This window comes from Anopheles coluzzii, chromosome 2 (genome assembly GCF_943734685.1).
Source record: "Anopheles coluzzii chromosome 2, AcolN3, whole genome shotgun sequence".
Lineage (NCBI taxonomy): Eukaryota > Metazoa > Arthropoda > Insecta > Diptera > Culicidae > Anopheles > Anopheles coluzzii.
The window spans coordinates 118,654,232-118,679,010 of NC_064670.1; the positions used below are offsets into that span (position 1 = coordinate 118,654,232).

Genomic DNA, 24,779 nt, shown 5'->3' on the forward strand with positions numbered 1-24,779 from the left:
TCAATAACATTTTACAATTCAAAGCTGCAACATTTTTACATTGGATTAATCTTTCAGCTCATTGTGTTGGGGTTAGTCGAGACGATCCGGTGGAATAATTAAAAGGCGCATCAAACCCAACGAGACTGTAATCATTATTGGTGTCCCAATTGGAATCATGTTCCGATTGGCATTGGATACAAAAAAGGCACACAAAATCAATCGTAACAAGGAAAAACAAGGAGAAGGTCGCAGTATTAGAATGAAATGGAATGATATATGAAATTAGTAATCTTCTCAGGGGTTCTAATACTTCTGGCATACCTTCTGATGGATTCAATGGCACCCTTTTTGGACAGAAACATTTCCAATATGAATCACCTTCCGTAGGAAATAACATCCACAAAGTGTGCCTAAAGTATCAGAATCGCCGAAAAGCAAATTTGAAGTACAATCATACTAATACGGAATATTTCATATATAAATGCCCTATGCGGGGTTCAAATCCCATTTCGCACGAACCCTTCTTTACGAAGGTTATAATTACCATCTTCTACTTCTAGAAGTCACACCAGCTTTCGGTAGGCTTACATATTTCACCTTGCTACGGCAGACGGGTAGTCCCATGGTACAATCGCCAACTTGCACGAATTAACATGATGCCCGTCGTTGGTTCTAGTGATGAGAAAAATGAAGTTTTCATCGGAATCGATTCCGGCTAGCTCCGAAGTTTTCTGGAATCGATTCGAAATAGTAGGTCCGGAAATAGTTCCCGGAATCGATTCCAGAATCGGCTTCGGAATCTTAATCGACTTAGGAGGCTTAGGAATTGGGTCGGAAATCAGAATCAGTTTCGGCATATCCAAAAGATAAGGTATTTCCATCCAATGATGCTACGTATTGATAGCCGCAAAGAATCCAGATTTACTTGCAAACGATCCTTTCTCATGGAAAATTTCCGATATATTTCGTTTCTGAAACATCTTATTTCAATTCAAGAACTGGTTCTCATTCCGGAGCAAATTCCAATATTGGAAGCCATTCTGATTCCGTTTCCGGAGCAAATTTGCTATTCCCAAGTCGATTCTGAATCCGGAGCCGATTCGGATTCCAGAGCTGATTACGAATCTGATTAGGATTCGTATTCAACTTCGGAATTGGCTCCAGCATCAACTCCAAAATCGGCTCCGGAGTCGAATCCGATCGCGGAATCGGTATCGGGTAGGTAAAGCCACCTTTGTTCAAGCTTTGTAAAGACCGTCCCCCGGCAGCAAAGACAGTCTGCGCGGTACTTAATAGGTTTCGCACAAACAATGTTCTTGCACTGAAAAAACACACGACACAACTTTATTCATGTAACACACGCACACATACAGATACAGTTGAAAGACTACACCCGTTGTTCCGTACGCCCCAATCCGGTAGTGATTCCGCTCCATCCATTCTGCGTCCCCGTTTTATATATTATCCTCATTTAGCATAGGGCAGTAGACAGAAGAAGCGCGTGATATAAAAAAGCGCCCCAAAACTTTACTGCTGATACTCAAGCCGCTCCTTGTTCGGATCGGTACGATCCAACCGGTACATGTACGCCCGGCTGCTGGCCCCATTGATCTCGTTCCGATCGATCGGCACATACTTTACCAGCTCATCGTCCTGCTCGCCGAGCAGCTTCTTCAGCTGCTGCACCTCCTTGTCGCGTGCGAGCGACGCCAGCTTCTGCAGCAGTTCCGGATCTTCCTCCAGCGCTTCGTCCAGCACCTCCCAGGAGATAAACTTCAGATCGGACCCGAAGAACAGATCGTCCGACAGGATGTCGATGATGTGGTTGAGATCGAGCGGGCGAATTTTCTTGTAGGATTTGCCGAAATCGTCCGGTACGAGCGAACCGCCACCGTTGGGACGCTTGGCCGTTTTCATGTACCGCTCGAACCAGCTCGAGCCGTGGGCCTCTTGCGGGGCCACTGCTGCCATCTGAATGAAGTAGAAAAGAGATAAAGTTTTTAAAATTTATGATCTAAAAATAGCCTCTCAAGCCGACTCACGTGAAATCCACCGGCACGCCGTCCTATACGGGGCACACTTTTCGACTGCTTGAGGAAAAAGTTCTCCAAATCGCCCCGCCGTCCAATGCGGGGCACACTCTTGGACAGCTTGATAAAGAAGCCGGGCGATTCGCTACCGATTGCGTAGCAGATGAGGGCAAAAAACACAACCAACTTCATCGTCTATCGTTGGGGATCGGCGGGTGATGCTTTCTTTTCACGGTGGCCTTCTGGATGGGACTGTTTGTTCAACCTAACATTCGAATCTTTATTTATACGGTTGGTTTTTTCTCACACAGGGAACGGTTTTATTCACAGCGCCCCTATCGGATTATGCAAATGCAAATGAGGTCGCTTGCCTCGTGCGGGGTGCCGCCTTCCCAGACGGATGGTTTGTTTTCATCTATGTCTGTTTTTATTGATTTTTACTCATCCAGAGCGATATTTCCCGTCCAAAAAGTTAGCTTCTTCTCGCTATTCAAAGGTCGTCCAATATGGAAAGATTCGTTGAAGAGCGAAAGTAGCTTTTTTCACTTAAAATGGAACCAACTATTACGCGAAACGTCCACTCTACAACAAAATTGAGTGGCGGATTGAATCTTTCAGTGGATTGCCGCCCTTAGAAGCGTTCCTACAACAGGTGAATTGACCTTCGATTGAGTGTTAGAGAGGCTTATTGGCGACGCGAATTCAAACTTTTCCTCCAAACTGGTCGTTATTTCTCTTTAACTCGCCTTTGTCATCTCTTCAAAGCAAATTTGTCCCCCTTTTTCTGATTCGTAATAAATAAGTGAGTATAATTTATTCCGCAACCTGTTCCAACACACCCCCGCCGCCGATCCTCACACCAGCGAGCTCTGCTCCCACTGGCTGATTTCGGTCGGTAGAAACTGCATCCGCTGAACGGCCTGACGTATCTGGCCGTACGTTAGCAGCAACCGATGCAGCTGGTACTCCTTCTGGACCTTCGCCAGCCCGCCCCCGGTAAGCGGTGCGACAAACTCCAGCTGCTTCAGATGCTCGAACGCTTTCAGCACGACCGGCCGCTCGATGCCCTGCATGCTGGAGCTGCTGTTGGCCCACTTGCTGAAGCGCGTCAGTATCATCTCGAAGTTGAACGGATCGCGATCGTAAATCTCCGAATGGTGCTTGATCGCGATGACGAGACAGATCTCGAGCACGGAGGATCCGGCCAGCAGCTTTACCTTGTCGTCCGATTCGTACCGTTCGCCCAGCTGCTGAATGGACTCGATCGTAATGGCCCCATGTTCATCGTCCAGCCCGTTCACCAGCTCAAACAGCTGCATCCGGAACGGCCCTTCCAGCACATCGTACTCGTACATGTTCTGCAGCACCGTTTGCACTTCCGCACTCTTGAGCAGCTTGTCGATGGTCCGATTCCACTGTGTGACCCATTTGGAGGGCAGGTTGTACTGGCGTGGATTGAACAGATTGCGCAGCAGCGCTAGCTCGTCGTTGTTGAGCACGTCCGGCGGGATGGTGGGATGGGTGGCAGCGAACGTGCGTACCTCCTGCTCGGTGGGCAGCTTCAGCAAGCTGCCGAACAGCTCCAACCGTTCCTCGAACCCGTCCTCCCGCGGGAGCAGAAAGATTTGCCGATGGGAGAAGCGTGACTTTACGCGCTTCTCGAGCAGCTCGATCACGTCCAGGCGGGCGGTCAGGCCCAGCACACAGATCGGTGCCTGAGCGGACTGGGCCACGTCGAACAGGTTGTACAGCAGCGTCTGGTTGTGGTGCGAGCAGAACAGATCGAACTCTTCCAGCAGAAAGATGACGCTCTTGGATTTCTTCCGATCGCCCGCCTTGAGGCATTCCAGCAGGAAGGCAAGATTTTCTGCGAACGAACCGAACACTTTACCGTCGACCGCATTTTCGAGATTCATTTGGGCGGTTGCTGATTTCAGGGCAATCCGATCGTCGATGTGTATCAAACCGTTCAGGTACACGACCAAACTGTTGCGGTGGAATGTTTCTTTGGACAGCAGTTGGACCAGCACGGATGTTACCAGCTAGAAGTAGATACGCGTACCAACGTGTTTATTAAGTAGTAAAATAATCATTCTAAGGACAACTTACGGTGGTTTTCCCGATCCCTCTCGGTCCCAGCAGCAGCGCACTGTTTGATTCACCATGTTCCGCGGTGCGCTCGAGCAGATCGTGGATTTGTTGCCGCTCCGCTTCGTACCCGTGAAACGACGCACGATCGGTGAGCAGACGGACTTTGAGGAACCTGCGCGTGCTGTCCAAATCACTGCAGCCGTCCGGCATGGTTCGTATTTTCTTTTTAGTCAGTCAGTTAAGTTCTTTTTAAATGATTTTATCACAGTTTTGCTTGTGCCGCACGCCACCACCGAAAGGTAAACAACTCGTGACGTTTGGCGCCAAAAGCGTAGTTTCGTTCAAGCTGTTGTTCGTTAAGTTTTGAATGTTTCGTGCACGATGTTGTATTGTTTTTGCATTTTTAGATCAAAATCATCAACAAAGTTTTAAGATTTTGTATAATTTCTGCTCCAGAATTGAAAAAATTAAAAAATAAAATAAAACATCTTGAAACTTTCTCGAATTGTGAGCGATGTTGTGCGATGTTTTCTGTCAAACCCAACTGTCGCAGTCCAGCCTTCAACCTACCCTGCTAAACACACTGGCATCTGACCAGAGTGACCAGAAATAACGATTTATCTGTATTCCTACCGATTTTTTATATGCCTACCGATTCACAGATGACCGCCCTAAAACTACCGATTTTCCATTTGTCCTACCGAAAACTACAGATATTCGATTTTTCAGTCGTTTAAGCTTAATATGTGGCGCTTGGGATACTGTTTCAAGAATCGCTATCCTCATTTGTTACTTGGGGCGGTGGCAACGCTTTTTCGCATGCGATTTTATCGGACGGCCTGTCAAATTTTTATATGGGATTTGACAGATAACGTCGGGCGACGAAATCGCACGTCCGACGTTATCTGTCAAATCCCATAGAGCGTTTCTACATACACCGAGACTGCAGCTGAGAGATGGCTGTGAGAGAATTGACAACCGGTTTCTCACGCCGGTGTGTGCAGAAGCTCCGGAAAGCGCCGAGATGAGACTTTTAAAATTATGTTGTAAAAATCCATTTGAATCGCTAAAATGAAGTAAAAAAATTCTTTGACTTGTTAGTAATATTTCTACGATTATTAGACTGCAAAAATGCAAACTATAATTGATCGTTCGCTATAAACTGCCAATTTAATTTTTTCTCAGCTCCATCGTTCTTTGCATGCTGAGGAGATTTCTCTCACCGAAAATGCTGTCAGTCGCTGTCAAAGCATGCTGTCAGCTTTTTTCTCAGCTGCAGTCTCGGTGTATGTAGAAACGCTCATACAAATCTTGTTCGATAAAATCGCATGCGAAAAAGCGTTGCCACCGCCCTAACCTACCGAAAACTACCGATAAAATTTTGATGCGCCTACCGAAAACCGCCAAAATAATCTGGCCACACTGACATCTGACAGCCAACGCAGCAGAAACAAAAAAACAGCAAAAAGAAAACATTTTGCCTACGTGTTTTGAAACCGTAATCTTATCGATAACGACAATATCAATCGAAGAAATATCGTACCGTAAACAATATTACAGCAAGGTAAAGACCCCCACAAACACACACAAACACACATACGTGCTTAAACGCGAATTTGCCGGCTTTCTATGTTTGCAATGCAGAACGCTGGAAAGTAATGGAATGTTTCCTGTTCCCTCCTTTAGCTTTTGATTCGTGACGCCCTCCCAGCCCCTAGCAAGCGCTCCGCCGGAAGCACCGCGTGAAAAAAATGGTTGAACTCAGCTCCAGCAACGACCCGTTCCAGCACGGATTCCCGAACGCGGTCTTCATCATCCCGGCAATCGTCGTGATTGGCCTCGGTGGTATGTACGGAGTAGGATGAGTTGTGGGGGTACGTTTGAGGGAGGGTTTGTTCTGTCAGGACGCTTCCCTATGGTCCTAACGAAAGCCGACAAGGGAGGGTTCTTTTCAGTGTACCGTTGTGTCCAAGATGTGGTTCTTAGAAGCATTTGGCATGAGCTGGAGCTTGACTTTACCAAGTAACCGGAGAACATACCCTTGGTACGTTGGGCTACCCTGATGATAAATGAGGCTCGTTAGGCATTTGCGTCTCCCTATCGGCACAACTAGACCGTCGAACCATCCCGGATCCAGTTTTAAGTACTAGTTATACCTTTATGGGCACGTAAAATTAGGAATTATTTGCTAAAATTATAATCTGTCTAAGCCGTAATCTCCCCTTAAACATCAAAACTCAATTCATTACACGTGCTCACCTTTGATCTTAGTGCCGATGAAGGTTACAACCAAAAAACATGGCCTTGAATACGTAACATATTGTCCGTATGGTACCTCCTTCAAGAAGATCTGCTTTAGAAGTGGAAGAACACGCTCATTTTCATCCACACACACACACGCCTTACCTTGATTAGTGGCCCTTGTGATGCAATAAATGGCATCAAACTCATCTGCAATCGTGTGGCAAACCCAGCCGCCCTCCAGAAGGTAACTGTTATCAGCATCGCACCGGGCACAGCCGCCACCATCGCGCCTAGAAGGCCTTTCGACCACCGTCTGGGCCGCTTATCTGGTCAGTAACCGTTTGCCGTTCGATCCATCCATTGCAATCTGCTGCTTCTCGTGGCGGCGTGGTGGGTTAGCGCCGAAACAGCGTCCGGATCTTTATTACTCCCCCGTGTGGTGGTGTGCGCAACGCAAAATGGGCGACGTGGCAGAGGAGCTGTTTAACGCGATGGGCGGCGGTCCGGAGGGTGGTGCTGGTGCTGCGGCCGAAAGTGCACCCGGTGCGGAGAATCCGTTCAATCCGGAAGACTTCAAGATGCCCACGATGGAAGACTTCCTGAGCATGCTGGAGGGCATGGACAATCTGTCCGACGAGGAAAAGGAAGAGCTAAAGGCGGGCGTGCTGCAGAACGCGATGCGCCGCAAGATGCAGGCCGGATTGTCGGACTATCTCGTGTTTCTCGTGATGCTGGCAATTATGCTGGCCGTGTTCGGTAAGACACACACACACACACGCGTACGCACTTTGTTGCCTTTTAAGGTTTCGAGAACCCTTTTTCGTGAGATTTTGCTTCCCTCTCGTTCGATACACAACTTAACTGGGTTGTTTGTTTAAACACATTTGTTTAAACAGTTGAATCTCTTCAGACAACATTAAAAACTCGAGAAGAGAGTTCAACGTCTCTGCAGCACACAAATTAGTCTGATTTTAGAATCGAACCCGCTTTGACTGCCCCCGTCAAACCATGGACCCATCTTTCGACCTACCGAGCGAGGAACAACTGCTCGAGGTGCTTGCCGACGCATCGCCCGAAGAGCAGGCCAAGCTGCTGGCATTGTTGCAGCAGTTGCCACATCTCCCGCAAGTGGTGCAAGCGTTGCGAAGGGAGACCGTTTTTAAGGCTACTCTTTACCGGCAAATTAGCTTCGCTGTCGCCGTGCTCCTCGTACTAAGCCTGTTCGGTAAGAAGCGCGACAGTGAAACGGCAAAAGCGGAAAACCCATCAACACAACCAGCGGGCGACAACAACATCATCATCATCATACAAGGGAAACCTGTGAAATGTGAACCCATTCGCTAATTTGTGTTGCCTTCCGATGCTTCCGGTGGGTGTCTTCTGTACTGGTTGGGCTTCGTGTTTCGAGTGCGTGCTGCGTCTCCGTACTTCTCGCCATTTCTCGCCTGGCAAAGTGTGTGGCAAAGTTCTTAACGCGTCGTTTGGTGACACGTTAGCACCTTTTTGGGCTACCTTGTTGGTCAATTGGGTTTTATTGTGGTGAAGGAAATCCCCAATCCCTCCTTCGCGCGAGAACGCGTTATCATCATCACTGCCAACGTATTCCATCGCTTTTGCCACGTCACTCACAGACGACGAAGCGGCGGTGCTCCGCGGACTTATCGGTGGAGATAAGCGGCTTGATTTTTTGTCTTCTTCGTTCCCTCTGCTATTTGTTACTCGATTTCACTATCGTGCACACGATTTTATCTCATCTCAAAACACACACACCCATCAGCCCACTCAATGGGGGACAGCGAGCGAATCGATGTGACCGATGGACCCTTTCCTGCGCAGTGCATTTTGCCACCTGTGTTTTATTAGTGTACAGCCGGGAATGCTACCGCTTTGAGGCTCCCGATCGAACGTCGCTTCAACGATAATCGCGTATCGCGAAACAGAACAAAACAAAAAAATGGCCACCGAACATGAAGAGAACCCATTCGTGGAGGCGCTCAACTCGGCCGCCCTGGGCGAACTGCTGCAGGACGCTGAGAAGCGCTCGCTGGCGCAACAGTTCCAGGACAATCTGCGCGCCCTGTCCGACATGTTCGTCAACCTGTCGGACGAGGAGAAGCGCCAGTTTGCGAGGGATTTCAAGGGCAAGTTTGTGAAATCGTTAGCTCAGCTGAATGAATTTTCCAAGCAGAAGAAAATCGTTCAAACAAGTGCACCGGGAAGGGAAGAGGAACCGGAAGGTTCGAGGTTGATGGATACGCTCGCCAAACGTATGCCCGGCGTGGGTATGCTTTGGACGGAACAGTTCCAACCGACACCGATCGGGTACGGGCTGTTGGCTGGTGTGGTGGTAACGATCGTCGGTGAGTTTTGTCTCTCTTCGCCTGGGGGGTTGAGGTTTTGGACGCGATTATAAACAAGAAACACGTTCAGGAACAGTTTTCAAATTAACACATAATAATCAAACAAAAAAAATATAAATACTTAATTGTACTCGCTTTCCTTTCGTTACAGCATTCTTCGGCTACAAGCTGTACCTGTCGCTCACGGAGAAGGAACGCAAGCGCGAAGAGAAGCTAAAGGCGAAGCAGGAGAAGAGCAAAAAGAAGAAATGATTCCCTGCCGGGAGGGGCAGTGGCACCACCGCTGGCGGCGGCACCGGTGATCACTCATCGCATCGAACTCACCAGAGACAGCAGCAGCAGCCGTCGTTGTCGTCGTCGTCGCCGCCAGCACAGCACAAACATTCCAGAGGAAAAAAACTTGGCAAGGCCTAGCGAATCCATACCACGTAATAATTACACGACAACACAGATAGGATGGAAGAGAGCGATAGAGAGAGAGAGAGAGATGAGGTATATTTATGGGATATATCAGAAACCCCGTTAATCACCAATTTTTGCAGAACAGATAAGTGTATATTTACCCTCCCCAACAATTGAATAGCTATTAAAGAGACTCTCGACTGTTACAATTTTCCGGGCACTGCTCTTAGCATCAGTAACTTGATTCGTTTCCATTTCCCTCCCCCCGCGACGCAACAGTATAAGGGTAGCAGCTATATAGTGTGTTCACAGTTTCCGATTATACAAACCGGTAGAGGAACGTATTACCTTCTTCAGCTTCATTTACAGAGGACGTAGCACAGATTGCAAGACTTTTCTTATCTAGAGCGACCGTACGTGTGTGTGTATGTCTTTTTTACGATCAGTTGAAAACAATAGTCGAGGATAATCCAGTTTTGTTCGCAATAGCTATTACGCAAGGGACAGAAAGGCGATACTTCAATTAGCAGGAAGGTGAAACAGACGATAACAGCCACATCCAGACACACAACACACACACGGTACACGCAAAGAAGTTTATTTTCTCGTTTATGTGCAAGATAATATATTTTATAGAAGAAGTTGATGATGGACAAAGGCGAACAGAGGGAGCCGGACAACTACGTTTATATTGAAAAGAATATAAATAATGTTTCAAATCAATTCAATCTTATCATTTAGAGCTTACTTACCATTTCTCTAACCGCTGAGGTTGATGGTGAAAGAAATTCATGCAACAATTTGTTTTTGTATGATAAACAACGCTATCATTTATTTACATACATCTATCGAAACATCTTTCCTTAACCTTTCTTTCACTACAAAAAAAACATTTTGTTTCCTTAATTTTTTTCATTTAACTATTCGTAATAGCATTAAGGCACATTCTAACACAATTCTATTAAGACACATAGTACCACCGCAAAGACTTTGCAAAAGCAAACAGTCACACGCACGTCCATTAAAGGGTTTTTCAGGGGTTCCCATAGTTACGGGACACTTCCTTGATTCTTTCTTATTGGAAGTGAACTTCATACGGTGGAAATTGGACTCTATGGCAACCTTGTTAGACAGGCTCCTTGGAAATTCCTATTGGATTTGTTCAATGGGATTCTAATTCCTATTACATTGAGTTCATTTGACTTAAGAAAGAGTCAATGAAGTGTCCCACTACTATGATAACTCCTGGAAAACCCTGTATCATCATCATCACCGCGTAAAAACCGCGCCAAACCTTATTTCATCTCCCGATTTCAGTTTAAAATATGTTAATATTTAAATCAAATTATTAATTTACAATACAAATTTTCTGCACAGCTTAGCTAAAAACATAACAAAAAAGTATGTACGTTCTTGGAACACGTACTTGCCTTTCTTCTTTCTTTTTTTTTGTAAAAAAAACTATAATGTATATAAAACAGACAATTAAGAACAGAGTGTTGTGTGTGTACATGTACCCTAAAAAAGCATATTATTAACAATCATCCGATGGCGTACGACGCGTGGTACATGATTGCGTACATTTAAGTCTAAAACGTTTTAAAATAACACTAACGCCTTAACCTAATGCTGCTTTGTACTAATGTAGTGTTTATGGATTTTGTTTGTGTATATATTTACTTTCCCCACGCAAAAAACGGAGCATTCAATATCGCATTCTTGTAGCTGAATACCGATGCAGAAACAAAAAACAACAATGACAAAAAAGTCAATCACTTTACTGTTCATTGCACTTTACCGTGGCCACAGGTGTATTTTCTCTCTCTCTCTCTCTTTCGACATTTCTCTCTTTTTCTCTCGATTCCATTCTCACACAGCTGTGCTAAATGCTTTGAGTATACGAACCAGTCGTAAGATCTTTCTTCCATTTTACCTCTCCACAGCCACGCCGTTGTTACTGAATCATCGCGCCCTTGTGAAGCAACCATGTATACAGAACAAAACCCTGAGAGTGGTGTCTGTCGGAAGCGCGGAGGCGGTGAGTGTGAAAGGCAGGGGAATAAGGACATGCTTGTTTGTCCTTCCTTCAAATAACTCCCCCTGCACATCCCAACATTGCATCCCTATCCTTCCGGTTCTGCCCATCATCCTATCCCAAATCACATTGTGCCAATATCATTCTCCTTCGACGGATAAGTTCCTGTTGTTTTTTACTTGCTCCAGATGTTATTTGACGGGCAAAAAGGCGAATACACCTTACAACACACCATACACACATACACGCACACACACACAAGCACACTATCACTAGCGCTGCCGTACCTAAACCCGACTCCGTAACCGAAAACATCGTTTGTGTGATAAAAAAAGTACAGCAAAAGCATAAAGTATAAAACTATTGTACGTAACAACAACATAAAAAAGTGAGGTACCACAACCCCTCAATCGCACCCCCATCGTGTCACCCTTTGATGCAACTAAAAATGCCCCTTCCCAACCGCATTCAGTTCGCATCGTCGTCGATCGAGCAGTCTGGGCCACCGGCCGCCGTAACACTGTGGACCGCTTTCATCAGTATATTTCCGTTCGATTTTAGCTCCAGCTGGAACAGTGTCTCGTCCTTCACGTTGTTCAGCACATCCTCGGTCAGCAGCACCTGGATGCCGTTCGGGCCATTAATCAGCAGCTGCAGCTTGGCAATGCCGCACGAGGACGAGATCGGCGGGGACGAAGGGGACGGCACGGACAGTGATATGGCACCGGGGGTGGAAAATTTACCACCAAGACCACCACCACCATTGCCGCCAGCTCCACCACTGCTGGAAGCGGCAACGACGCCACCGGCGTTAAGCGACGAACGGCCCGCCGCCCCGAAAGTGCTCCCACCATTCCAGAGCCCCCCGTCGGACGATTTGGGCGTGTTGAGTGCGTTGATCGCCTCTAGGAAGCCGGGAATTTTCGACAGATTCTGCACCAGCTCCGGGATCGTGTTGGAGTGCAGATAGATCGCGTGGTAGATGTTTGCTTCGAAACTCACGTAGATCGTCAGGCGTGGCGTGATGGCTCTGCGTTACAAGAAGGTAAGTATTTAGTATCTAGCAATAGCCGTACGGTTGTTCTTGCAACACTCACTTTGAATGGAGAATGTTGAACATTCGAATCCCATCCGCAAGGCCACAGATTTTGCAAAGATCTTCCTTGGACATTCTGCAAAACGAAGAAAAGTTCGTTATTTTGAATTCGTCTCTCTCTTTTCGAACAAAAAAAAACACGCCTCACGATCGCCTTCGATCGCGACCCCTCACCTTAATAGATCCGAGCCGGAAAATTGGGCGAACGTTTTCGTGTACGCGGACAGCCGGTGCACGGCCAGCCACTGCGCCAGCGAGCCCGGGCTCGTTTCCTTCGTAATGGTCGGCACGTAATCGTCCAGCTCGCTCGGTTGCTGGGGCGACAGTACACCGCCAATCGGCTGCTCGCCACCGAGCGGGGACGCTTTGCACAGCCCGTTCGTGGAGCTCACGTTGCTGATGCCGATCGGATGGTTGGCCTGTACGCCGGCAACGGCGGCGGCGGCCGCCGCTACAACCATCGCCGCCGTCGCTGCGGTCGTCGTCGGGGTCGGTTTCACCCCCGGGCTAAGCCCGTTCGGGGCAACACCGCCACCGCCCAGCACGCTCGACATGATGTTTTCGAACTTGTTCAGCTGCCCAGGTGAGGTGGGTCCACCGGTCAGCAGCGGTGACACGTTACGTTTAATGCTACAAAAGGAAGGAAAGAAGAAACTCGTTAGCAATGCACACGCAAAAGGTTAGGCTCGCTTACTGCGGGAAGCAACACTTACTGTTCGGGGCTAAAGCTGCCACCGAGCGGCTGGATGACGGAGTCGGTCGTAATGTCGGTCAGTATCGTGCAGTCGCAGCTGCGCTGGTACTTCTCCTGCTCCGCCACCGGACGCTTGAGTATTTTCTCCCGATCCTGTTTGTGCTTCCGGTCGGCTCCCTTCAATTTAAACACCTGTGGACCGGCGGTCCGGGAAAGCAAAACGATCGGCAATCAGTAACACGTTCTCGGTCGCTTTCCCTACCCACACCAAACACCCTTACCTTTATCTGGCAAGCAGCCGCATGGAGCGGTCGTATGCCGTCCTTATCGTCCACTGCGCCGACCGCCGTCGCATTAGCACCGCCGCCGCCGCCACCACCATTGTGCAGCCCACCGTTGGTGTCGATGTACGTTTCTACCTGAATCCGGAACGGTACACCCTTCTCGCCGCCATGCTTTTTGGGCGTAAATTCGGTGGAAATGCAGTTCACCTTCACGTACACACCGACCTCCTTCATCGGGTCCCAGAACACCTCGATCGTGTTGAGCAGGTTGCTGCTGGTCGGCTGCACCTGCATCAACCCGTACGACAGCGGGATGTCCACGTCCAGGATGCGCTCGCCGGGCCGGGACGCCTGCCAGAGCTGCATCTGCTCCCGCTCCATGTACTGCAGCCGGCGCTCGTGGAAGCATATCTTGATAATACTCTTCAGAATCTTCCCCCGGAACGGGGACAGATCGCCAAGCTTCTTCAGCTTGATCTCGTAGCTCTGGCCCTGGTTAAGGTAGGTGAGAGATTCTTCATTGTTCTTCGTCGCGATCGAGGTTGCGGCCGCCAGCACGTACTGGAACCTGTTTTTTTATTTAAAGCAAGAAGACACGGGGTGTTAGAATGCTGCTGTCGCTATTGTGTGTCAAGGTGTGTTTGTTGGAGTGGCCCTTACCGATTATGATCGTCATGTGTTTTGTCACCACGTGCCGCTGTCAGCGTGCCATCCTGCTGCATCTGCAAAATGCCTGTGAAATGTAAAAGCAGAAACAAACACACATTAAAATCCACCCGTTGCTTCTACACGGCCTCGAAGGCCCTAATGCGTAATGTACACAGGCCCTCGTGAAGCCACATAATATGCCCGACCGGGAGAGGGGGGGGGGGCGGGGAGAACTATTCATAGGTAAAGGCTAACGCCTGACAAAAGCCGACTTCAATCACGCACAGCAAATGAAGGTGAGGCGAGAAAAACCGGCTCACCGATCCCGCTTGAACGATAATTTGCATCTGCTCGATAACAGGCCACCGGAATTCATGAGTTTGGATATGGATTTGGAAATATCTCCAAACCCCCCGCAAATCTACGTCAATATGGGGCGCCGTTCAATTACCTCCACTTGGATCAGTGTCCAGCCGGTTGCTCTGCAGAAAGCTCTGCAGATTGCTCAGCCCGGCACCGATCGCTCCTACCGCTTGCTGATGAGTCGCATTGTTCATCAAACCGGGACCGTTCATCGAGTTTTGACCCTGCTGTTGCTGGTGATATTGTTGTTGGGCAACCTGTTGTTGTTGCTGCTGTTGGTGAGAGTTGGGAACATTTCCACTCAGCGATGGTTGCAAACCGGACGGGGTGGTGTGTTGGGATGGTTGCGAATGATCCTGTGAGCTGCCTGCCGCCGCTGCTGCTGCTGCTGCTGCAGCTGCCTGCTGGTGCAAACTTTGCTGCTGTTGTTGATGGAGTTGATGTTGTTGTTGCTGTTGTTGTTGTTGTTGGGAGTGTTGCTGATGCTGAGAATGCTAGAAAAGCAAAAAAAAACTAAGAATATTGCTCCAAATCAGACCAGCACCGAATGATCCTTTGAGAAAACTTACCTTCTGAGGAGGAGATGGAAGTTCTTGCTTGAACACAGGGAAATTCAACAGCGAATCACTGCAAAGATGAAGAGAAAGACACATTAGATACTAACACACTTAACACCAAAACAAGCCATGATTTTGAAGCCCTACCTAATGTATCCGTTGCTGGAGAGCTCATTGCTGAGGTCCAAATCAAGATCATCGGCCCAACGCATGCTTCCTGTAGCAGACAAACAAAAAAGAAAAGAAAAACAAACAAGCGAAACGATTAGTATAATTAAGTTATCCATTTTCATTAAAAAAAAAACCGAACCAGTACATTGATAATAGTAGTGTTGGATGTATCTGATTCGAATTCTCCAATTCATGAACCTTTCAAATGATTCTATGCGTAAGAAGGAATCTTCGAAAAGATTCAATGAATCTGAAACTCGAATGAAAAAAATCAATAATCTCGAAAGATTTGTGAACCATGAACAAATCATTTATCTCAAAAGATTCATACACCTTGAGCTTTTTCTTCTTATTAACCTTCTTCTTGACTTTCTAAGCGATTCTACATTGCGAAACGTTCACGCATCCGGATAAGTAGACCTTAGTACGCAGGGACAGTCAATGCCAGGCTTGAATCTACAAAGATTCATGGATCTTCCGAGATTCAATCTATGGAGTTGAATGAATCTTCAGAAATTCAATTTTCAGAGATTCATGTAACTTCAGAGATTCATGAATCCATACGGATTCATGAATGTTTGGAGATTCGTCGAAAAATTCATGAAACACAACATTAATTACTACCATCACCATTGATGCCCTCTTCACGTTGCAAAGTGTAACGCTCCCTAGTACGGTGTCACGGAAGTATTGGGAAAGGAATTATCACCTAGTTCATTGTTGTTGGCTGTGCCGTTGTTGCTGGCGTTGTTGGTGTGCGCATTTGGGCCGAGACTATTACTATTGCCGATTTCGTTGCCATTGCTGTTGCTGTTGTTGAAGCACTTTAACCGCTTCCGGACATAATCTTTGTCCATCGTGTCGCCACCGAACCCGTACGTTTCACACATTTCCGTAACCCAGGACGACTCCGTAGCGAGAGAGGATGCAACGGGGGGAGGGTGTTTCAACGTTCTACTCCTGGCAGGTGGGACCGAAATGGTCTCCTCCAGAAGTAACTCACACCCTCTTACGAGAGTTTTCACTCTATGCTTTCGCAAGATCGTGGTGGTAAGGAGGCTCTCACACACACACTCATCTGGGGCGCGCGTTTCTACCGCGATGATAGGTGAAGCTGATAATGACGTCGATGGAGACGCACTGGCCACAAACACACACACACACAGACACAGAGGGTGTAAGGGAACACAACTCACCGCTCAGCAACAGACAGTGTTGTGGAGCGGTTCGCTTTCGTCAACCACTCAATCCACGGCACGGCACACTAGATAGGGACTGAGGCTCGTTTAGGCCTAAAGGGGCTCTCCCGCTGTTAATCCACCACTACATTCACCACAGTCTATCATCTACGCGTGCATGCCGTATCACCCACTTTCGCCGTCCGCCATCAACATCATCATCATCATTATTATGGCCCCCGGCAGATGCGATGACGCGATTCCTGAACTCCGTGTGTTGATATGGTGCCGCTTGTGCTCCTCGGTGGATGAGCGTACACAGCCGAGCGGTTGCGGTTGAGATTAAATCCCCTTGGGTAAGCATATAAACCACTATCGGATGACTTCTCGGAGTAGCATAGCTAACTATCAGTGTTATTGAAGCATCCAAATCACTTCTTGGAACTCTGAAGCACTCACGTTCTCATAGATCTTGCTATCTGGAAGAGTCCCCAGCTGATCCGGCTGAACATCTGATCACTTTCACGTACCAGCCCACCACTGTCACTCACATCTTCTAGATGAAGTTGTTAGGTATTTCCGCCCAATTCTAACACTCTGGGGAAGAGTGGATGGCCCTCCTCTACTACACCGCTTTACCCGCTTATCGATCGTACGCGATCATACACAGAGCCTGCCTGCGATCACACAAAATGAGGCAGAGCACACGGTGATGATGATGCTCCGATTAACAACGCACGCACACAAGCGTTTGCACTATCAATGGGCCAGAACCAAGAAGCACAAAAGCGGTGAACCGGACGCTCCGGTCTTGTCGTCCAAACGGTTACACGTTGTTGTTCACCTCCGTAGCTTGTAAGGTGTATGTGTGGGACATCCTCCCTCACATCCACCGACCGGCCACAAGCTGTTAGACAATTTGCGCCCAAAGCGGGGGGGCCACCAGGTCTCGGGGCACCTGTTTGTCCAAATACTTATCTTGATAAATTTACACTTTATCAACACGGCAATAAATAAATCAAAACACACTCGCAGGCACACATACACTTATGGACGCCGGGAACGGGAACAAGGGGCACGCTTCCCTTGAACCGTTCCAACCCCACTCTCTCTCTCTCCCTCTACGTTTGGGGTGAGTTTGTTTGAGAAAATGGCTTCCTTTTGGTGCTCGGCCAGTGGTAGGAAGATGAGGCGGGTTTGTTCCTTCGCAATTGTGTTGCAACAATTTCGCTTAATTCCGAGACACGCCTGCACACACTTAACCAATAGACCCTAAAGGTACACCGTTTTGAATAGCTTCTTCCTCTTCTTCGGCTTCTTCCGTTCACTTGCGTCGTTGTTTGTACACTTTTCCGTGTCTAGACGAACATACTGCTGCCCACCGGCGCAGTAGCACTCGAGTGGTTCGCACTCCCGACGCAACGCTGGTTCGAGTGGCCAGTGTGTAAGAGCAAATTCATCATCACACTCTGCCATCCGGCCCTGCTTATCAGCTGCTCTCGGCACCACCAACCGGCACTATAACCGGGGAGGTGCCTGCTGCCCGTGACGTAAAGTTGACCTTTTGCATCAAACGACAACCGTGAGGCGTGCGGGCGCTCCATCATCCTTTGCTTGTATGGTGTTGTCTCTCTGCTCCCTATTGCTTCCACTACATCCTGATCGAGATTCTTAAACACACAGAAACACCTAGCTAGAGCACAAACACAGAGTACATGAGCGCGTAACCTTCAGCGAAGCGGGAGAGGAAAAGTTCCACACAACCGAGGCTTATCAGAGGGAAGTAGATTAAAGATGGCTGACCACCACACCGAGAGGTCGAGAAGACCATAATGGCAACTCATTCTGGTGGGCACGGTGGATCATGGTCATCCGTTAATCCGTCCTTCTAGTGAAATACAGCCAGAGTTCAACCACAGTTGAACTTCGGACTGCCTGCCAACTGTTGAGTTTGTGCTCATTGATTTTTGGAAACAAAAAAAAATACATTTCTTCTTAATAGGACCATGAGATTGGTTTGACTCAAACATCAGAGATGTGCACACTAAGTATGAGTCTGCGAGTTGAATCATAAAAGTAAAGGTATGGAAGCAACTCAGCACGGAGAGTTTATATGAATCTCTTCGCTATATCTTCTATTTTTATGAGTTAATCTTTTCGAACTTCATTCACACCGTTTCAAGGAGTTGAATTCCCAAATGGTAGGTTACTTGGCGGTGAAAGGAATCAGTGAGTTGAATCCCAAGATATGGAATATCTAGTCAGGTCAGTCGACATAACAAGAGTGATTCTCTAGAAGGCCCACAGTGGGAGTGAGTTGAGTCCAAAACGAGTTGAACAGTCGGAACAGAGAGTGAGTGTGTCGTTAGGCAGCACAGAGAGTGTCGAGTGAGTTGGATCGCAAATCAGTAGTAAAAGGAAGTATTTTGTATGAATCTTGAAACATTAAGTTTCTAGTTAACATTTTAATCTCTTTAGCCACTCTTCTACTCTGATTCAAATAACGAAATCATTGAGGGAGGATATTGATATTGATATCAAACACCAAGCTTAAAAGCATAACAACTAAAAATCATTCAACTGTTAATTCCCAGTGTGTCATCCTTACTCGATCGCTCTCGATCTCTCTTTCTCTTTCTTTATCCAATGATTTCTTTGATCATTGATCATACACTGAAGGGTCATACATAATTCGTAGGAGGGATGAAACCTTCTAAGCCCATAGTGCTAGGCGTGTTGTCACCCCAAAGGCACTTGTTTACTTTAAAATTGCATTTCGATAGGTTAACATTTTTCAACCAACCGGTTTATAAAAAAAAAGAAATGTAGTCTGGTTGGATAGCGAATGCGCAAAACTGACGTCAAATTAATGGTGGTACTAATTATTCAAACCTTGGTTGGAAGCAGACAAACAACTTTGATGTATCAATATCGTTTAGCTCAAGTCAACATGCTGACTCATTGTAGAGATTTCAAACGCGAGACCTAATACAACTACAAGTATAGCAATATTGAAGAACCTGACGTATTATATATGCAACCTATATCAATGCAATTTTACAAAACAAATAGAGTATCTATTCTAAAAACCCAAGAGCTGAGGTTTGCTCATCTAATCAACTCAGCAGTCAGTTTGATAAACACATCCCAATCACCACCAACCCCCGCGCACCAAGAAGAAGTCGTTCACGGTGGCTTTATTTATCGTTTATCACACTTTTCCGGACCATTGCTTAATTAGAACGAATCAAAACAGCTGCAAACACGGACACACATATGCCTGCTGGACGTGACACTTACCCTTGCGACGTGCGTCACGCTCCTTATCGATGTTGGCAATCTTTGTCTCGGTGCCGTCGGTGTCCTCCTCCTGTGGTGACATCCATTCCACCCGTCGCTTTCGACTGGGAAGTATGGCGTTGTTTAAGAATATTCCACCATTATCCTGCTGCGGCTGCTGCTGCTGCTGCTGTTGCTGATGATGGAGAGAGGTTACGGCAGCAATCGTGGGACCGGCCACCGTAGCAACCGCGACCGACGTGACGGTCGGCGATGCGTTCGTCGTATCGTTGGCACCGCTGCTCGACGCGATCACGGTGTGCATCTTGTTGTAGTCGATCGGCCACGGTTCCTTCGAATCGGGCGGCGAATCGACAAAGTTGTTCTGGTAGTCCTGGAAGTTGTTCGGCGAACCGCTGTACGTGTCTTCGCTATCCAGGTTGTAGCCGGGGGAGATCTATCAGTGGGTGGACACAGAAGAAGTCTTTCAGTATGTGTTATAACCATTTTTTCAAGTCAATATTTTTTAGCAAAAATTTCCATTTCAAACTTTTTATAAATAAGTTTTTTAAAATAAAAATAATAAAAAAAAATAAAAAAAAAATAAATAAGTTTTTGATGCTATAAACTAGAATGAGATTGTAATAATCGTTGTGATTCTCTTTCGAATCTGAGCTATTTCATAACCCTGTACGCGATGGAAAACTGATCGATCGAACTAATCCGAACTTGAACTTCATTCAATTTCGACAATTGACTGACGTGTTCGCTGTTAAAGTTGTACGGACAATAAACATTTAAAAATATATAGCGCGAACCACACCAATCTTTGCGCGCCTGCAAATTCCAAGTCGACATGGGAGACGATCTACGGCCGGTCTTGCTAGAGTCAGCGTTGCTATCGTTGGACCATCGGATTACCTCCAAACACACATGTAAATATTCAATAAAAAAGGAAGGAACAGGATACTATTTAAGGTGATCGTTAAGTGATCTTTTGAAATTAACCAAAATATATTGTTTTATGATTACGCGTCACAAATTGTACAGACAAATTGTGATCATTGATCTCCAAAGAAGGAATATCGATTGCTCATTTATTTCCTAACATTAACATATTTCATACATCAACAGGCTACGGAATGTGACACGCAGATCACACATTTAATAGTGGACATTAAAGGATGATCGCGATTTTGAGCAGTGTTCTTTACTTTGCTTTCTTGTCATGTTCTTTGCATAGAAGTTAAACTGGTCAGCTATAATTGTTTAGATGGTCAGTTTGTTTTCATTATCCTTTAATGAATCTTGCGACCACAAGGCCAGCCTCATCTGTTTGTTGCCAAATCTAGTAAACTAATAAAAGATAAGCATAAAAATACTTTAAATAATTTGGTACTTTCAGAATGCTTCTGATGCTTTAAAAGACTATCCATCAAATGCTATCGAATTCTGGCCGCGTATAGTATTGAGAGGGGTGAGATAATTGAAAACAAAGTGGTCGGATGGATCCGTCCGAAATAAAAATAAAAAAAAACCGCAACTATTCGTTCATTTGTCAAAGTTATCTAAATATTGAACTAAAAAGAACGAAAAGAAAGCAATCTTTGCCACACCGTTTTTGCATACTTTTATTACACATCGTACAAAAATAGCCTTTCCCCAAAACAAATGGCGACAGCCCGACAGCACAATGCCCATATTGTTCGGGGCTGAGGCTAGGCCGTATCGAGAGCCTGATCCGACAGAAAGCTGATAAGCACGCCTAATTTATGACACGCTGAACCGAGTCTGTTGACCCGGTTCGCTGTTTGCCAATTTTCCAAAGTACGAACACGTACAAGCTTAGAGAGATAGACATATCGCACAAAACTTATCAATAAAATGTACCGGAGAGGAGAAGGAGGAGATCATCAAACTGTCAAGATATCTCGGCGAGGTAATTTTAGTGCATTGGCAAAGTGTCACAAAAAGAGTAAAATGGGAAACGAAGCCATCGACGGATCTAAAAGATGAAGTGCAATATTTTCAATGGCTGCTTAAATGTCGCTCAACAAATCTAATGAATCACGAAGTGTTGTAGTGCCCTAGTCGTACTGTCTGTCAAGCCCCCGCAGGGGCGGGTATGTGATAGCAATGATGTCAACTAATCGAACGAGGATCGATTCATTTTCGTCTCGCCTTCGCCTCTCCCAGCAAGCTCCACCGCGGAGTGAAGATTGTGCAAACAAGCCGGAAACATGCACTCCAAGTACTTCCCCGTCTCTAGGGTCTTTCCCACCTCCTACACGGCGCACGGTGTACACATTCTCCCCGCTCCACTGCGTTCGGTATCTGATCATTGTTGTGTTGAGCGCTTTTGCCTTCCGACCGACAAAGTGGTCCGCATCCCGGTGAAGCAGCCAATCTTCAACCGAGAAGTTCCAGAAAAACTTACCGCACAAGCAGTGCATTCTTCAACATTGTGTCCTCCAGCACGGCCACAGCGAGAGCGCGGGTTGACAGGTCGGGACGTAATCTTGCCAGCAAATAATAGGGCGCGCAAACAAGATAAGATACGGTTGACACCCGTAAGAAAACCCACCCCAATCGCTAGGCGGCGATGGCAGCAGATGAGCAACAGTGTGCAAGCAATTGGGAAGAAGCACCCAGGGCCGAACCTTCTGGCTGTCGACCCATCCAAAACCTTGTACAAGAGAGTATCATGATCGATTTAAATGTGTGCCAAGATTTGCACTTCTTTTTTTTTTTGTGAGTGTGGAAGGCTCACGCCGAGAAGAAACGAATGAAGAAAGCCAGCATGAACGCAGCGGCAGGGTCACAGGAATATTAATCAGCTCTGTGTGCGTGTTTGTGCCAACCTTGAGACGACCGGGGTACATTCGCATGCAAAGATAATGTCCCCTCGATCCAAATGCAGCCGCGATGAGCATCTCCAACCCCGAAATGGGGCCATCGGTCGTGTTATGAACACCCTCCCCTCCACTATCTCGAGAAGGACAGCGAGATCCCAAAGTGAACGCGTTCGATTACCTGCTCGAAATCTTGCTGCCCTTGACGTCTTGCTGATGCTTGCTGTTGCTGCTGCTGCTGCTGCTGCTGATCGTGCTGCTGGTACTGTTGGTAAGGACCGGGACTTCCGGAGTATTCCATTTGTTCGAACTCTTGCTCGAGCGTTCGGCTGAACAGATGAAAATCTAACGCGTCCAGCTGCTGCTGCTGATACGTCGCCGCCGGTTCGGATCGGTTACGACCACCACCGCCGCCGGTACCGCTGTATCGCTGCTGAAGCGTTACCGGTCCCGGCTCGTACACTGGACACTGGAGTAGCGGCTGCTGCTGCTGGTGATGCTGCTCGAAGGGACTGTTGCAGTGGTTAGCCAACAGTGAGATGACCGTCGCCATTCGCGTAATTCTACGCGCAAGTCTCTTCTCCGGTGGCTTTTGAAAACGAACGCGACCCGCAAAGGATGTTGCAACAGGCAGCAGTTTCGGTTCCAGCAGGCGTGCAGACCCCGAGATTAGTATCTCTGGGAGGGCGGCTCGTATGTAGCAAAATTGGCACAACCAATGGCAATGGCACCTACATCATCAGCACACGCAGCAAGGTTGCGTTCTGCTAGGCACTAAACTCGGTCGGCGACCGAGTAACGCAACGTAACCGGGCGTAACGCACACGCACTATGGGGCAGACAATGTCACACGGCAGTATAGCGGGACACACGGTTGCTCGAACATTCGACCGTTTTGGTCGGTGCTTTTGCAAGTGAGATGGTGTGGGTGGTGTAGACTTAAAGAAAAATACAGTTTTACACACTAAAGCCGAACAGCAACAAAAAACAAGGCCGAATTACGCAGAAGTTGCCCGCACTACGATTGTTTCTTTATCATGCCGTTTAGCGCGACGGGTTGGTAAATTCTAAGTGGTACTTTCTCCCCTCTTTCCTCTATTTCTCTAACGGCAGCGCCTTGTGTTTGCCTGTGTGTGCACTGCGGCGCTTCATTCGCGCGGCCAAAAGGGAAGGTAAAGATGGGCCCAGAACCGGCGAGGCAAGCGGATGCACTGCACAAAAAAAACACGCACGCACGCACACGCTTTTTCCAATCTGACGACACACACACACACGCACACACCCGACACACACACACACCCAACACGCGCGAACCCAGGGGCGCGTCGTGCAGGCTTTCCTTCGGCGGCGGCGAGTCAGTTAGAACATAACGAAGAACGAATTGTACAGCTTCTTGATGCCGGTGGTTTCGCGCTGGCGGTGACTCTGGAGCAGCGGATTCTCAATGTCTATCCGCATCTTGTTGACCATGTACGATGGTACGATACTGCACGGGCGCTTAATGATATCCTGCTCCATAAGGCACAGACGCAGGGAGAGTTTTTGTGGGTTTTTTTTTTCTTCTAAGGGGCTCTAACAGGAACTGGCCGTCACTAAAGCGTTACTAGCCGCCCGTCCGTTGGGCTCCACTTTCCAAGCGTTACTGCGGGCGCAATTTTCGTAGCCGCCGTTAGCGTTACGCACACGCACTAATAATGCCACGTGTCACCGAAACGCCCTAACACGCCCAACCGACACACACGCGCACGATTTTTGTTTTCTTCTCACAAAACTTTCACTACGTGACACACACGCACACGCACACACACATACAATGCACCTTTCACCGACCCGGGAGCACCTTGGCGGATCCTGTCGCGGTACACTGCTTTTCCTTAACCCGCTTGCGACCACCGTCGAGGGCAAACATTCGACACACAAGACGCGCACACACCGGCACCAGCACGCAACGACGAGAGCACGGCAAGAGAGAGAGGGAACGGTCGTGAAAAGCCTGCGGCCTGCACAGCGTTTGTTTCGTAACTGAACGACTGAAGACTCGGTTCGAACGAAGTGTGGTGGCCACCAGAGACCCTCTGCTAGTTGTTGCGACGAAGGGGAGGTGATGGCGCTGAGGGGTATCTCGAGAGCGCGCGCGCTAATCGGGTTGAAAAACTTGCTGCTGCTGCTGCTGCTGCTACTGCCCGCTGTGAAGCGACAAACACGAATGAAAGACACACACGTCGAAGAGTCGTCGTGATCGTGAGTCCTCACCCCGCGTTATGCGCGTTTGTCGAAAGAAAAAAAGCGGTCGAACGCGATCGAAATTAACACGCCTGTTGTACACACACACGCGCGATCTCTTTTTCACGCACAAACACACACACACACAAACAGGCACGGCTGGTGGGGTATTTTTTTATAAATGTTTTTTGCTCTCTTCCTCCTGTAACGGCTGCAATGAAAGAGACACACGCAAAAGAAAGACAGCATTAGCGGGATATGTAACACGGTGCGCGTACACGTCACAGCAA

At 47.6% G+C, this 24,779-nt stretch overlaps 4 protein-coding genes across 8 annotated transcripts; 1 reads left to right on the plus strand and 3 right to left on the minus strand.

The window, feature by feature from the left end:
• Window positions 1–1,295: 1,295 nt before the first annotated feature.
• LOC120951601 (uncharacterized) lies at window positions 1,296–2,288 on the minus strand. The gene is made up of 2 exons (XM_040370397.2): window positions 2,025–2,288; window positions 1,296–1,953 (listed from the first exon to the last, which is right to left on the minus strand). The coding sequence occupies exons 1-2, from the start codon at window positions 2,202–2,204 to the stop codon at window positions 1,510–1,512; spliced, it is 624 nt and encodes a 207-aa protein (XP_040226331.2). The 5' UTR covers window positions 2,205–2,288; the 3' UTR covers window positions 1,296–1,509.
• Window positions 2,289–2,785: 497 nt separating this feature from the next.
• Window positions 2,786–5,447, minus strand: LOC120951599 (origin recognition complex subunit 4). The gene is made up of 2 exons (XM_040370395.2): window positions 4,122–5,447; window positions 2,786–4,054 (listed from the first exon to the last, which is right to left on the minus strand). The coding sequence occupies exons 1-2, from the start codon at window positions 4,311–4,313 to the stop codon at window positions 2,867–2,869; spliced, it is 1,380 nt and encodes a 459-aa protein (XP_040226329.2). The 5' UTR covers window positions 4,314–5,447; the 3' UTR covers window positions 2,786–2,866.
• Window positions 5,448–5,564: 117 nt separating this feature from the next.
• Window positions 5,565–9,832, plus strand: LOC120951602 (uncharacterized). 4 transcript variants are annotated; one of them, XM_040370402.2, is made up of 3 exons: window positions 5,565–5,667; window positions 5,790–5,948; window positions 8,859–9,832. In XM_040370402.2, the coding sequence occupies exons 2-3, from the start codon at window positions 5,855–5,857 to the stop codon at window positions 8,957–8,959; spliced, it is 195 nt and encodes a 64-aa protein (XP_040226336.1). In that variant the 5' UTR covers window positions 5,565–5,667; window positions 5,790–5,854; the 3' UTR covers window positions 8,960–9,832. The 4 variants fall into 4 exon arrangements, with proteins under 4 accessions (XP_040226336.1, XP_040226334.2, XP_040226335.2 ...); XM_040370400.2 differs by lacking the exons at window positions 5,565–5,667; window positions 5,790–5,948 and adding an exon at window positions 6,670–7,103; XM_040370401.2 differs by lacking the exons at window positions 5,565–5,667; window positions 5,790–5,948 and adding an exon at window positions 7,139–7,572.
• Window positions 9,833–10,420: 588 nt separating this feature from the next.
• On the minus strand, window positions 10,421–23,626 carry LOC120951597 (uncharacterized). Of its 2 annotated transcripts, XM_040370393.2 has the most exons (11): window positions 22,448–23,626; window positions 19,436–19,871; window positions 14,934–15,003; window positions 14,799–14,856; window positions 14,318–14,723; window positions 13,879–13,951; window positions 13,216–13,786; window positions 12,954–13,126; window positions 12,415–12,870; window positions 12,242–12,316; window positions 10,421–12,174 (listed from the first exon to the last, which is right to left on the minus strand). In XM_040370393.2, the coding sequence occupies exons 1-11, from the start codon at window positions 22,817–22,819 to the stop codon at window positions 11,613–11,615; spliced, it is 3,252 nt and encodes a 1,083-aa protein (XP_040226327.2). In that variant the 5' UTR covers window positions 22,820–23,626; the 3' UTR covers window positions 10,421–11,612. The 2 variants fall into 2 exon arrangements, with proteins under 2 accessions (XP_040226327.2, XP_040226328.2); XM_040370394.2 differs by lacking the exons at window positions 19,436–19,871; window positions 22,448–23,626 and adding an exon at window positions 15,667–16,145.
• Window positions 23,627–24,779: the final 1,153 nt, after the last annotated feature.

Bases quoted from the DNA above. Each gene is read 5' to 3' on its own strand.
- LOC120951597 (XM_040370393.2), bottom strand. From the start codon at position 22,819: ATGGCGACGGTCATCTCACTGTTGGCTAACCACTGCAACAGTCCCTTC. The intron at 14,724-14,798 runs GTAAGTTTTCTC...TTGCTTTTCTAG, and splicing joins TTCCATCTCCTCCTCAGAAG to CATTCTCAGCATCAGCAACA. The intron at 13,787-13,878 runs GTAAGGGCCACT...ATAAAAAAACAG, and splicing joins ACACATGACGATCATAATCG to GTTCCAGTACGTGCTGGCGG.
- LOC120951599 (XM_040370395.2), bottom strand. From the start codon at position 4,313: ATGCCGGACGGCTGCAGTGATTTGGACAGCACGCGCAGGTTCCTCAAA. The intron at 4,055-4,121 runs GTAAGTTGTCCT...ATCTACTTCTAG, and splicing joins GAGGGATCGGGAAAACCACC to CTGGTAACATCCGTGCTGGT.
- LOC120951602 (XM_040370399.2), top strand. From the start codon at position 8,302: ATGGCCACCGAACATGAAGAGAACCCATTCGTGGAGGCGCTCAACTCG. The intron at 8,708-8,858 runs GTGAGTTTTGTC...CTTTCGTTACAG, and splicing joins TGTGGTGGTAACGATCGTCG to CATTCTTCGGCTACAAGCTG.
- LOC120951601 (XM_040370397.2), bottom strand. From the start codon at position 2,204: ATGAAGTTGGTTGTGTTTTTTGCCCTCATCTGCTACGCAATCGGTAGC. The intron at 1,954-2,024 runs GTGAGTCGGCTT...TACTTCATTCAG, and splicing joins GGCGTGCCGGTGGATTTCAC to ATGGCAGCAGTGGCCCCGCA.